This window comes from Piliocolobus tephrosceles, chromosome 14 (genome assembly GCF_002776525.5).
Source record: "Piliocolobus tephrosceles isolate RC106 chromosome 14, ASM277652v3, whole genome shotgun sequence".
Taxonomy (NCBI): Eukaryota; Metazoa; Chordata; class Mammalia; order Primates; family Cercopithecidae; genus Piliocolobus; species Piliocolobus tephrosceles.
In genome coordinates this window covers 44,061,968-44,075,894 of record NC_045447.1, presented here as the reverse complement: position 1 = coordinate 44,075,894, position 13,927 = coordinate 44,061,968, and the positions used below count along the sequence as shown (strand labels likewise).

Below are 13,927 nucleotides of genomic sequence, written 5' to 3'. Positions count from 1 at the left end.
AATAATTTACAATGTAAGTTTTCACTACATTTTATAATGAGGAAACTGAGGCTCAGAGATGCTAAGTGACTTCTCTAAGGCCACATAAAAACTAAGCAGCAGAATTGGAATTTGAAGCTGGGCCTATATGGCTTGGCTAACAAAACTCAAGCTCCTTCTAGCACACTGTTGCAATGAAGAATAAGAAAATGCTTTCGTCTTACCCATAGTCATCTATCAGGTGAGAGCCAAGTACCACAACATCAAGTTCAAAGAACTCAGGTTCAGTTTTAATGCCAAACATGATCGGGGCAAGTTTAGAATAATCTGCACGGTTACAAGTAGCAACACAAACCCGCAGCTTTCGGTTATTTCCATTCTTCTCCATGATTTGCTTGTTTCGTTTTGAGAGGTTCTTAAAATAGAGTTCCTGAAATTGCCAAAATAAAAACTTTATAATCAGAATAACTCCTAGATATAACTAAAGTTTAAACTTCTCTAAATCAGAAATAGAAATTTTCAGTCTCAAGTCCTTAACCACTATTTAATATAGTGATTCTTAATCTTTTTATACACCTCCACTTCTATGTGACTCTCCCATTGGTATATCCAGAGTTAAGAAACTCTAAGACTGGGTACGATGGCTCACATCTGTAATCCCAGCACTTTGGGAGGCTGAGGCGGGTGGATCACGAGGTCAGAAGATCAAGACCATCCTGGCTAACACGGTGAAACCCGTCTCTACTAAAAATACAAAAAAAAAAAATTAGCCTGGCGTGGTGGCGGGCACCTGTAGTCCCAGCCACTCTGGAGGTTGAGGCAGGAGAATGGCGTGAACCCGGGAGGGGGAGGTGGAGCTTGCGGTGACCTGAGATCATGCCACTGCACTCCAGCCTGGATGACAGAGCGAGACTCTGTCTCAAAAAAAAAAAAAAGAAACTCCAGCAGACTAACTATAACACCACCCCATCCTCTCACACTCAAGAAAACACATTGGAATGCCATTAAGAAGGAGTGAGATAAATCAGCTCTTGTTTAAAAGGTGAGCAAATATCAGCTTTTTATTATTAAAAATTACTTGCCATAACTCACAGATGAGCCCAACATAGCAGGTTGTCACAAAATCAGTGGTTGAGAACCACTGATCTAGTTCAACTCCCATCACTTTATAGAAAGGGAAACACAGGTCTTGAGAGGGAAAATTACTGCCCCAACATTCAAGATGACGTCTCATAAGCAACACAGTCTATTCACTCTCACACTATACACTCCCTAAATACAAGGTATTGTGATTAATGCTGGGCAAAGAAAGATGAGTAAGATAAAAACCTGACCTTCAAGCCCTCATTAGTACCTACACACCAGTGCCGACAAAACTGACAACTCCAAATGCCTATCAGATATCTCCTGCTGTATGTCCTATAACCACCTTAAAGTCAGTGTCCCAAACTGAACTCATTTTCTTTTCCAAACCTGTTCCTCCTCAATTGTTCTCTGAGTTATGCAATTTCATTCATCCAAATGCCTTGAAATCCTTGTCTTTTCTGTTCTTCTCCCCATATCTCCAAAATGCTGTCAATTCCACCCCCTAAATGTCTTTCAAATCTAACTCCTCCTCTTTATCCTTACAAGGACTTCCACTAGTCCAGTCCCTCATTTTAGGTCTGGACGATCGTAACTCTGTCAAGTGGTTTGCCTGCCTCCTATAAACTTTCTTATTTATTTATTTATTTTGAGACAAAGTCTCACTCTGTCACCCAGGCTGGAGTGCAGTGGCACGAGCTTGGCTCACTGCTACCTCCGCCTCCCAGATTCTAGCAATTCTCCTGCCTCAGCCTCCCGAGTAGCTGGGATTATAGGCACCCACCACCATGCTCGGCTAATTTTTGTATTTTTAGTAGAGATGGGGTTTTGGCATGTTGGCCAGGCTGGTCTCGAACTCCTGGCCTCAACTGATCTGCCCACCTCAGCCTCCTAAAGTGCTGGGATTACAGGCATGAGCCACTGTGCCTGGCCTCCTACAAACTTTCAAAGTGATCTTCCTTTCCCACTATCCCTTCCCTGCCTAAAATTACACTTATTCTGTACCAAAGTGCCAGCCATACCAAACTGCCTCCAGTTCAACTAGTGAATCTCCATATATCTGTACCTTTATAGATGCTACCTACTTTTTCCTCAAACTTCCCTCCCCCCTTGCCTGGTTTTCTACTCATCCTTCAGAACTCAATCTAAGTGTCATCCTTTCTGGAAAGGTTTCACACAAACCTCAGGTCCTCCTCCCCCATGTTTCTCAGTCGCTGCCTCGCTCTGAGCGTTATGGCCCTCCCATTCACAGATATACTATTGCTTAGCTCCACTGCTCGCTCATCCCTCCCTGCCATGCTATACCCTCCATTCAAAAAGTAAAATCAGGGGCAAGGAATAAGAGATTTGTTTTATGGAATATTTTTTAAAAGTTTTTACATTTTTGGAGACGGGATCTTGCTATGTTGCCCAAGCCAGAGTGCAGTAGTTATTCACAAGCAAGATCATACATAGCTCACTGCAGCCTGGAACTCCTGGGCTCAAGCAATACCCCCCCTCAGCCTCATAAGTAGCTAGAACTACAGGCATACACCACTGAGCCAGGCTTGGAACATGTTAAACTTCTCTAAATCAACATAAAATTTCACCTCATGGACTCTGATCTCAATGTTCATGTTTCAGTAAGTGTATCAATATTTAGAATCTGTAATCAGGAATCCAGAGACACTTCAGTAAGGATTCCAATTCTAGGGGTGCCATCCTTTAGATGAGGGTAAACTCTGAAATTCACTGGAAATTCCATTAGTAGCCCTCTGCTGTTGGTACCTCATCTCTCTTAAGCTAAAATTCTGTGACCATGCAAACTGTCCCATCATTAGGCCCACTCTGAATTTATAATCCCCAGTAGAAGCTAATTTCACCCAATGACAAACACTTACAATATAATGAAACGGGCATTCCACCAAGAGAGTTATATTCAGAAGACCTAAGCACTATGTGGTCTTTTTTGTTTTGTTTTTTTGAGACGGAGTCTTGCTCTGTCGCCCAGGCTGGAGTGCAGTGGCACAATCTCTGCCCACTGCAAGCTCCGCCTCCTGGGTTCACGCCATTCTCCTGCCTCAGCCTCCCGAGTAGCTGGGACTACAGGCGCCCACCACCACGCCCGGCTAGTTTTTTGTATTTTTAGTAGAGACAGGGTTTCACTGTATTAGCCAGTATGGTCTCGATCTCCTAACCTCATGATCCGTCCGCCTTGGCCTCCCAAAGTGCTGAGATTACAGGCGTGAGCCACCGCGGCCACCACGCCTGGCCTTTTTTTTTTTTTTTTTTTTTGATAAGGAGTCTCATTCTGCCACTCAGGCTGGAATGCAGTGGCTTGATCTCAGCTCACTACGACCTCCGCCTCCTGGGTTCAAGCAATTCTCCTGCCTCAGCCTCCTGAGTAGCTGGGATTACAGGCATGCGCCACCACGCTGGGCTAATTTTTTGTATTTTTAGTAGACATGAGGTTTCACCATGTTAGCCAGACTGGTCTCAAACTCCTAATCTCATGATCCGCCTGCCTTGGCCTCCCAAAGTGCTGGGATTACAGGCATGAGCCACCACACCCAGCCACACTATCTAATCTTTAAAGAGACAAAAATATTCTTCCAAAAATGGTTATCCTAAGTGTTCTTGTATATAATCCTTCCAGTGATCAAATTTGAGCTGAATAAATTGTTGGTAATATTTAATTTGCTGGGTGAGGCAGAACAAATCATTCATGGTTTGTCAGTTTGTATTTATTTTACAAAGAACAGTAAATGTTCCATCTGGCAGTACTAAAATGCTTATTTACCAGGTTACTCAAAGGTTATTCTACCTAAACTGAGAGCAAGCTGACCATATAAATAAACGGTGAAAAATACAACATTGTTACCTAGAAACCTAAAGAACCTAAAAAAGTCAAAAGTTTTTTTAAGGAAAGAAGTCAAATCTTAAAAATAAAATTAAGGTAAAATGCCTTTTTAAGGGGAGGTTTTAAAAAATAATTTTAACTCAATTTTTTCTTAGGTAGTATATTCACATGGTTTAAAACTGAAAAGTCACAAGAGGTTAAGTCGCAAAAAGTCTTTTCATCTGTGTTCCCCAGCTAGCTAGTTACTTTCCCTGGAAGCAAATGGTTACTGGTTTCTTAACTGTCCTTCCATGGATAAACTATGATAATATAAATAAATATATGGCTCAGGTCTGTAATCCCAACACTTTGGGAGGCTGAGGTGGGTGTATCATGTGAGGTCAGGAATTAGAGAACAGCCTGGCCAACATGGTGAAACCCCATCTCTACTAAACATACACAAAAAAAATTAGCCAGGTGTTGTGGCACACGCCTATAGTCCCAGCTACTTGGGAGGCTGAGGCAGGAGAATCACTCGAACACATGAGGTGGAGCTTCCAGTGAGCCAAGATCATGCCACTGCACTCCAGCCTGGGCAACAGAATGAGTCTCTATCTAAATATATATATATTATATATATATGATATGTCTATATATAATGTATATACGTGTATACACACACATATACATACTACACACACACATATACGATGTATATTACAAAATTGGTAACATATTCTACAAACTGTTGGGGCAAATCTTACTTTTTTTTTTTTTTTTAATAGAGTCTCCCTCTGTTGCCCAGGGGCAGGCTGGAGTACAGTGGCATGACTTTGGCTCACTGCAACCTCCACCTCCCCAGTTCAAGAGATTCTTGTGCCTCAGCCTCCTAAGTGGCTGGGATTACTGGTGCCCGCCACCACACCCACCTAATTTTTTTGTGTTTTTAGTAGAGATGGGGTTTCACCATGTTGGCCAGGCCAGTCTCAAACTCCTGACCTCACGTGATCCACCCACCTCTGCCTCCCAAAGTGCTAGGATTACAGGCGTGAGCCACTGCACCCAGCCACAAATCTTACTTTTTAAAATGCTTTTAATTATGACTCAATTAAATGGTAGAATGAGAATGTTTAAAGATATTGGAAATATCAAATCTAAAAGGGCAAAGTAAATTGCTGGCCATCAACTTTTCAAATATACAAAGAGTTATAAGAGCCCTAAAATTTAGCAAAAACATTCAACTTTGGCCGGGCACAGTGGCTCATGCCTGTAACCCCAGCAGTCTGGGAGGCCAAGATGGGCGGATCACCTGAGGTCACGAGTTGGAGACCAGCCTGGCCAACATGGTGAAACCCCATCTCTACTAAAAATACAAAACTTAGCAGGGTGTGGTGGCGTGCACCTGTAATCCCAGCACTCAGGAGGCTATGGCAGAAGAATTGCTTGAACTTGGGAGGAGGAGGCTGCAGTGAGACAAGATTGCGCCATTGCATTCCAGCCTGGGAGACTGATTGAGACTCCATTTCAAAAAAAAAAAAAAAAAAGTTAGGCGTGGTAGCGCGTGCCTGTAATCCCAGCTGCTCGGGAGGCTGAGGCACAAGTATCACTTGAACCCAGGAGGCAGAGGTTGCAGTGAGCCGAGATCACACCACTGCACTCCAGCCTAGGCAAAAGAGTGAGACTCTGTCTCAAGACAACATATATAAAAATAAAAACAAGAAATCTGGCTGGACATGGTGGCTCATGCCTGTAATCCCAGCACTTTGGGAGGCTGAGGCAAGGACTCCTTGAAATCAGGAGTTCAAGACCAGCCTGGGCAACACAGTAAGATCCCCGTCTCTACAAACAAATTTATTTTAACTAGCTGAGCGTGGTTGTGCACACCTGCGGTCCTAGCTATTTGGGAGGCTGAGACAGGAAGGTCACTTGAGCCCAGGAGTTTGAGGCTGTAGTGAGTTATGATAGTGCCACCGCACTCCAGCCTGAATGATGGAGCAAGACCCTATCTTAAAAAAAATTAAAATTTAAATCCAGCCTGGGGCAAGTAAATTTCCTTTTGTAAGGATGCAATCACTTTTCATTAGTACTTACAATGGACAGTCTTGAACTGAGAGAAGGCAAAAAGCTGCTTTCAAGAATTGGGTTTCGGCTGGGCGCAATGGCTTTACACATGTAATCCCAGCACTTTGGGAGGCCGAGGCAGGCGGATGACCTGAGGCCAGGAGTTCAAGACCAACCTGGCTAACATGGCGAAACCCCGTCTCTACTAAAAATACAAAATTTAGCCGGGCATGGTGGCAGGCCTGTAATCCCAGCTACTCAGGAGGCTGAGGCAGGAGAATCGCTTGAACCCGGGAGGCAGAGGTTGCAGTGAGCTAAGATCCTGCCACTGCACTCCAGCCTGGGCGACAGGAGCGAGATTTCATCTCAAAAAAAAAAAAAGAACTGGGTTTCTCAGATCGCCAGTGATTTCAAGATGAAGGCAAACTTGTCTATAAACCTGGCCTTAGGTAACATTGTTCTGTTTTTCAGTTTATTCATATAGCCAGCTTGCTCCCAGTTTAGGTAGAATAACCTTTGAGTAACTGGTAAGTACTAAGCATTTTAGTACTACCAGATGGAACATTTACTGTTCTTTGTAAAATAAATACAAATTGACAAACCATGAATGATTTGTTTTGCCTCACAGTTTTTTTTTTTTTTCTCTTGAAACAGAGTCTCACTCTGTCACCCAGGGGAGTGTAGTGGCGCAATCTCAGTTCACTGTAACCTCTACCTGCCAGGTTCAATCAATTCTCCTGCCTCAGCCTCCCAAGTAGCTGGGATTACAGGTGCACACCACCATGCCTGGCTAATTTGTGTATTTTTTTTTTTTTTTTTTTTTTGAGACAGAGTCTCACTCTGTCGCCCAGGCTGGATGCAGTGGCCAGATCTCAGCTCACTGCAAGCTCTGTCTCCTGGGTTTACGCCATTCTCCTGCCTCAGCCTCCCAAGTAGCCAGGACTACAGGCGCCTGCCACCTCGCCCAGGTAGTTTTTTTGTATTTTTTAGTAGAGACGGGGTTTCACCATGTTAGCCAGGATGGTCTTGATCTCCTGACCTCGTGATCCGCCCGCCTCGGCCTCCCAAAGTGCTGGGATTACAGGCTTGAGCCACCGCGCCCGGCCAATTTTTGTATTTTTTTAACAGAGACGGGGTTTCACCATGTTGGCCAGGCTGTTCTCTAACTCTTGACCTCAAGTCATCTGCCTTGGCCTTGCCTCACAAAAATTAAAAATTTAAATTAAAAGCCACAAGAGGCTAAATAGCAAAAAGTCTTCTCATATGTGTTCCCCAGCTATATAATTTTTTTCCCTCAAAGAAACTATAGTACAAATTGGAAAAGGACCACTGCACTCCAGCCTGGGTGACAGAGTGAGACCCTATCTTAAAAAAAAATTTAAATTTAAATAAAAAATAAAGACAAGCAATCTTTTAAATGAACATTATGAAGTAGGTGCATTGTCCAGCCCAGAGCTCAGAAAGTCAGAAGGCGGGACTGAATACTTGCATCCATTTCACTCTTCAATTCTATAATTGTACCTGAGCCACCAAAAGAAAGACAGAAAAACAAATAATAGGTGACAAATGGATGGATGACAGATGATAGACAGATAGATGATAGTTTTCAGACAAGTTTGCCTTCATCTAGAACTCACTGGCAATCGCTGAAAAACCCAATTCTTGTTTTTTTGTTTTATGTTTTTGAGACAGGGTCTCATTCTGTTGCCCAGGCTGGAGTGCAGTGACACGATCTCAGCTCACCGCAACCTCCACTTCCCAGGTTCAAGCAATTCTCCTGCCTCAGCCTCTCAAGTAGCTGGGATTACAGGCATGTGACACCATGCCCAGCTAATTTTTTTGTATTTTTAGTGGAGGCGGGGTTTCACCACGTTGGCCAGGCTAGTCTCGATCTTCTGACCTCAGGTGATCTGCTGCCTGGCCTCCCAAAGTGCTGGGATTACAGGCATGAGCCACCGTAACTCAATTCTTTTTTTTTTTTTATTGAGACCGAGTCTCACTCTGTCGCCCAGGCTGGAATACAGTGGTGCAATCTCAGCTCACTGCAACCGTCGCTGCCTCGGTTCAAGCCATTCTCCTGTCTCAGCCTCCTGAGTAGCTGGGATCACAGGCGCCCGCCACCATGTCCAGCTAATTTTTGTATTTTTAGTAGAGATGAGGTTTACCATGTTGGCCAGGCTGGTCTCGAACTCCTGACCTCAGGTGATCCGCCTGCGTTGGCCTCCCAAAGTGCTGGGATTACAGGCGTGAGCCACCGCACCCCGCAGAAACCCAATTCTTAAAGGCTATTTTCTGCATTCAACTCAAGACTGTCCATTATAAATGCTGGCAAAAGGGTGTTAACACTTTCCAGAAAAATAATGTCCCACTCAACCGTGGAAAGAGTTCTTTGTGAAGAGAGTATTTTTAAGGCAATCAACTGAAAATAATGAACACTTGGTTCAAGCAGTCACTGAACAGAGGAAACAACAGTAAACATTTGCTGAGTGCTTCTGAAGTGCCAAACATTGTGCTAATAACTTTCTTTACACGTATTAACTCATTTCATCCTCACAGTCCTCCTATTAGCCCCATTCTACAGACAGGAGGCACAGAGAAAACAATTTACTTGCCCCAAATCACTGTTTAATAGTTCATCATTGGCTGGGCACGGTGGCTGACTCCTTTGTAACCCCAGCACTTTGGGAAGCTGAGATGGGCAGATCACTTGATGTCAGTTTAAGACCATCCTGGCCAACATGGTGAAACCCCGCCTCTACTAAAAATACAAAAAATTAGCCGGGCGTGGTGGCGGGCGCCTGTAGTCCCAGCTACTCGGGAAGCTGAGACAGGAGAATGGCGTGAATCCAGAAGGCGGAGCTTGCAGTGAGCTGAGATTGCGCCACTGTATTCCAGCCTGGGCTACACAGCGAGACTCCGTCTCAAAAATAAACAAACAAACAAACAAATAAATAAGGCGGGGAATTAACGCTTGTCAAATATACAAGGAAGCCCTGACTCAGAAGGTAGAGTCAGAGCAGGGAGGAGACCTTTTAGCCCAGCCTTTTCACGCCAGGACAGCTTTCTCTCGCCCCGCCCTGCCCCGCTCCTCACGGGACACTCAGCATCTCCCCTGGCTGGACAGCACTGTCCCAGGGGAGAAGTCAACCTGGGCCTCCCTCTACATCTCCTCCCCTGATCATCGGGGCCCACCCCGAGCCACACGGCGGAGCCCCGAATTGTGCCAAAGAGGGGCCCTATGGTGCAGGCCTGCAGGACACTGGGCGAGACCCGGGTCCAGTGTGGGCCTCCGGGCGCGGTGGGGTGGAAAGTGGCCGGGGAGGGGAGGCCTGGGGCAGGAGGCCGGAGGAGGCGGCCCTGGGGGTGGGCAGGATGCTCTCCCGGAGTCCCCCGCCGCCGCGCGGCTCTCACCAGACGCAGTCAGAAGCTCCCTCCCACGCCGCCACCGCGCTCCTCGGGCGATAGCCGAACCAAGCGCCACGAAGCAAGCAGAGCGCGAGCCCGCCCCTCGGTTTCCGCGCTCGGGCGCGCGGGTAGATGACTCGTCGCTCGACCTTGTCCCCACTCCCCGCTTGCCCAGCCACGCCCACCTGGAGCGCCGAATCCGCGAGCGCGCCCTGACACCGCCCGAGAGGGCTCCCGTGATTGGCTGCCCCCGTTCCCGCCCCCCACCCTTTCCGGCGGTGTTTTGCGGCTGGCCGGGTGGAGACCAGAGCGGAGCGTCTTCCGTGGTATATTCCGCGCTGCAGCTCCTGCGGGGCTTTCCAGCCGGCCTGTGCTCCTGCCCCGAAGCGTCCTCCTCCGCTGGCGACACACGCACTGAAGCCCGAGTCTTCCCGCGGGGTAGTTGTTTGGTCTTGCACCCAAGGAGGGATTTCTTGCGCCTCTCGTTCCTTCAGTTATTTCATAGACCAGGACCGAAACAATACTGTCGTGTAGCGCGGCCACCCCACAGCGGTCCCTGACGTTAAAGCTTGTCGTGACTGCTAGAAGACACTGGTGGAGTGTGAATTGATGACCAAGGCATGGCAGAGCCTTCCTGATCTTTATAATTAGTTCAGCGGCGGCCTCCACTACAGGGAATCCCCAGCCAGTCCCGAGGCCTAGGGACATCGAGGGAGAAACGTGGCAGTGGTAAAGGGCTTGCGCAGCTCCTGAAGATAAATAAGACCTTGGGTTGTTGTTGTTTTTGAGACAAGGGTCTCACTATGTTGTCAAGGCTGGGCTCGAGCTCCTGTCCTCAAGCCTTCTGAGTAGCTGGGACTACAGGCCCATGTCACCGAATCAAGCTTTAAGACTTTTTAATGACCCTTTCAAATTTCTGAGTCACTCCCAGCATTTTAGGAAGCCAAGGTGAGAGAATAGTTTGAGGCCAGGAGTTTGAGACCAGCCTGGGCAACAGATTCCTAAGTCACCATTGACAAGAAACTTTGAATGAAGTTCATGATACAAAATATTAACATCTTTTTTTTTTTTACAAGCATTAAAAATGTACCACAGGTGAAACTAAGTCTAACAGCTTACTGAGATTTCTTGCTGTACAGCAAATTTCAAATCTCATCAAACTTTTGCAGTTTGTGATACATTTCAATTAATAATTAAGCTCTAATTTGTAAATACTTATGAACTCTTCCTTCTCCTGCAGCTAGCTTGGAGCCATGAAAAGGTCACATTAGCCACAAAAGAAAAGACATTAAGGGATTTTTGCAAGGAAGTGCTATCAGATGTTTGTTTGTTTGTTTGTTTTGAGACAGGGTCCCACTCTGTCACCCAGGCTGGAGTACAGTGGCACTATCTCAGCTCACTGAAACCTCCACCTTCCAGGTTCAAGCAATTCTCCTGCCTTAGCCTCCCAAGTAGCTGGGACTACAGGCCCACGCCACCATGCCCGGCTAATTTTTGTATTTTTAGTAGAGACGGTTTCACCGTGTTGGCCAGGCTGGTCTCAAACTCCCGACCTCAGGTGATCCACCCGCCTCAGCCTCCCAAAGTGCTAGGATTACAGGCATGAGCCACCACTCCCAACCCAGATTTCTTTTTTAAATCACATTGGCTGCTGTGTGGAAAATGGATTGGTAGCAGTGAAACTCAACTGAAGTGGATGGATATGATGTTTATTTTGGAAGTAAAATTGATGAGGCTTAATTATAGGTTAGATATAAGGGGATAACAGGGAAAAAGACTCAAGAATGATCTCCGGGCCAGGTGTGGTGGCTCACACCTGCAGTCCCAGCACTGTGGAAGGCAGAGGTGGGAGGATCGCTTGCTCTCAGGAGTTCGAGGCAGCAGTGAGCTCAATCACACCACTGCACTCCAGCTTGGGTGCCAGATGGAGACCTCGTCTCTTAAAAAGCAAACAAAAAAAAGAAATGACTTCCAGGTTTCTGCCATTAGTAATTGGGTGGTTGGTTGTGTACTAAGATGAGAAAGGCTGGGAGAGTGACCTGGTTGGGGAAGAAAAAAGTAAAGTTTTAATTCAGGGCATGCTATGATTGAGATGCGTGTGAGCCACATGAAGCTATTAAATGTGCAGTGAGATATATGAATCTGAACACAGACTCACCAGACTATAAATCGTTTATTAGTTTCATATATGCTGTAACAAATTACCACAAAATTAGGGTCTTCAAAACAACACAAATTTATTATTCTACAGTTTTGGATGTTCAGAGTCCAAAATGAGTTTCAAGGGACCAAAATCAAGGTGTCAGTAGGGTTGCCTTCCTACTGGAGGCTGCCAGGGAGAATCCATTTCCTTACCTCTTCCAGATTCTAAAGGCTGTCCACATTCCTTGGCACATGGCACCTGTGACCTCTACCTCCCTTGCCACATCATCTCTGACTCTGCTGCCTCCCTCTCTCCCTTAAAAAGATCCCGGTGATTACATTGGGTCCACTCAATAATCCAGGATAATTTTCCCATCTCAGAGTCCTGTTCACATCTGCAAAGTCCCTCTTGCCAAATAAGGAAACATAGTCACAGGTTCAGGGATTAAGATGTGGATATCCAGGCGGGGCACGGTGGCTCATGCCTATAATCCCAGCACTTTGGGAAGCCAAGGTGGGCAGATCACGAGGTCAGAAGATCAAGACCAGCCTGGCCAACGTGGTGACACCCTGTCTGTACTAAAAATACAAAATTAGCCGGCCATGGTGGCGCACACCTGTAATCCCAGCTACTTGGGAGGCTGAGACAGGAGAATAGCTGGAACCCAGGAGGCAGAGGTTGCAGATCGCACCACTGCACTCCAGCCTGGGTGACAGAATGAGACACTGTCTCGAAAAAAAAAAAAAAAATGTGGATATCTTTGGGGAGCTATTTATTCTGCCTACCACAAGAGGTATTGAAAATCACTTAAAGGCAAGATGGGTATGTTGCTTTTAAAGCTACATACTGTACCTCCAGATATGCAGAATAGAACATTAATTTTTTTCTTCTTGAAAGGTAAGAAAAATTAACTTCAAAAACAATGCTTAATGTCCAGTCTTTAAAATCTGGGTGCTGATTACATAGGTGTGTTTAGTTTGTAAAAACTCAAATTATATATGTAATATATATGTACTTTTTGTGTGTATTTTACTGTAATGTGCTTTAAAAACAATGCTTAATATAGCTAGAAAAATGTAATTATAAATATAAATGCTTTTAACAGCAGGCAATACATTTTGAGAATTGTATGCACTTTCTAAGCCACTTGTAAGTTTTGTGTTTGACCAACATTGAGAATTTTATATTTCCATAATCATTTAACCTTAAATGAATAATCTTTTTAGAATTTTCTTCTCTGCTTTCTTGAGATGAAATTGCAGCAAGGACCCTTAGGAGGCATTTTCTCTTGGCTTTTTGAGATCACTTTTCTCTGGGTAAATTATATTATGTTTCTGGATTTCTGTTACTCTACTGTTTAACATTGTGAATTGACATACCAAAAATCGTCACTAGTTAAGTTTGGTTTGTATGATTTGGTTTTATTTGACTTTAGTCTGAGAACTCTACAAGTTTGCAAAAAAATTACTTATGGCTTTGTAGTATAATAAAATCAGATTTTTCTAGAGATTACTCCCTAACTATAAATATAACTTCAAGCATTCAGGGCATAATTAGGCTATCAATGATTTCTAGGCTTTAAGAGATCCTCTAATCTAACCTTTTCATCAGAGGGGGAGACCTTCCCACAGCACCCCTGACAGATGCTCATCTGGCCGCTTTGGGAACATTTCTTGTCATAGACTTGTCTTATTTTATTTGGTGATTTAATTCTTTTAAAGTACTCTGCCTCTCTGTAAATTCTACCCATGTATTTCATAGCCTAAACATTTCTAAATTAAAATAGCCTAAACTATTCTAAACATTGTATCTATAGTCATCAGTGCTCATAACAACATTAAGATGTAAATTCTGTATATACCTCCTACTTTACAGATAAAAAGACCAAAATACAGAAGTTGCCTGAGGTAGCACAGCTGTTAAACAGAAGAGCCCCGCCCTTGATCCCACTTGCTTAGCTACTACTACCCAGTATTTCCTCTCTATACTAACTAGAGCATTGCACTTTATGACAGAAACCCATCTCAAGGTCTCAAGGTTCATCTCAGTCATCACTTTTTTTTTTTTTTTTTTTTTTTTAGAGACTGGGTCTCACTCTGTTGCTCAGGCTGGAGTGCAATGGCACAATCTCGGCTCACTGCCACCTCTGCCTCCCAGGTTCCAGCAGTTCTCCTGCCTTAGCCTCCCAAGTAGCTGGGATTACAGACATGTGTCACCACGCCTGGCTAATTTTTGTATTTTTAGTAGAGAAGGGGTTTCACCATGTTGGCCAGGATGGTCTCAAACTCCTGATCTCAAATGATCTGCCCGCCTTGGCCAGGACCCGGATTATAGGTGTGAGCCACCGCACCTGGCCTACAGTCATCACTTTTTGGCTAAGTTGTTCCGTTAGTTAAGAGTTCACGTAACTCTTATATTATCCAGCCCGTGTCTCTCTG

The 13,927-nt window shown here is 45.0% G+C and overlaps 1 protein-coding gene across 3 annotated transcripts in view; it reads right to left on the bottom strand.

The window, feature by feature from the left end:
* The window catches only part of GNE (glucosamine (UDP-N-acetyl)-2-epimerase/N-acetylmannosamine kinase), a 42,348-nt gene extending 32,817 nt beyond the window's left edge, over positions 1 to 9,531 (bottom strand). Inside the window, exons 1-2 of one of the 3 annotated variants that reach the window (XM_023203187.3) lie at positions 9,353 to 9,531; positions 204 to 409 (exon numbers count right to left, since the gene is read on the bottom strand). In XM_023203187.3, coding sequence (XP_023058955.1) covers positions 204 to 367 — 164 coding nt within the window. In that variant the 5' untranslated portion in view covers positions 368 to 409; positions 9,353 to 9,531. Of the gene's footprint in view, positions 1 to 203; positions 410 to 8,553; positions 8,692 to 9,352 lie in introns of those variants that run through there. The other 2 variants (XM_023203189.1, XM_023203190.2) reach the window with 2 other exon arrangements.
* Between the last annotated feature and the right edge of the window lie 4,396 nt (positions 9,532 to 13,927).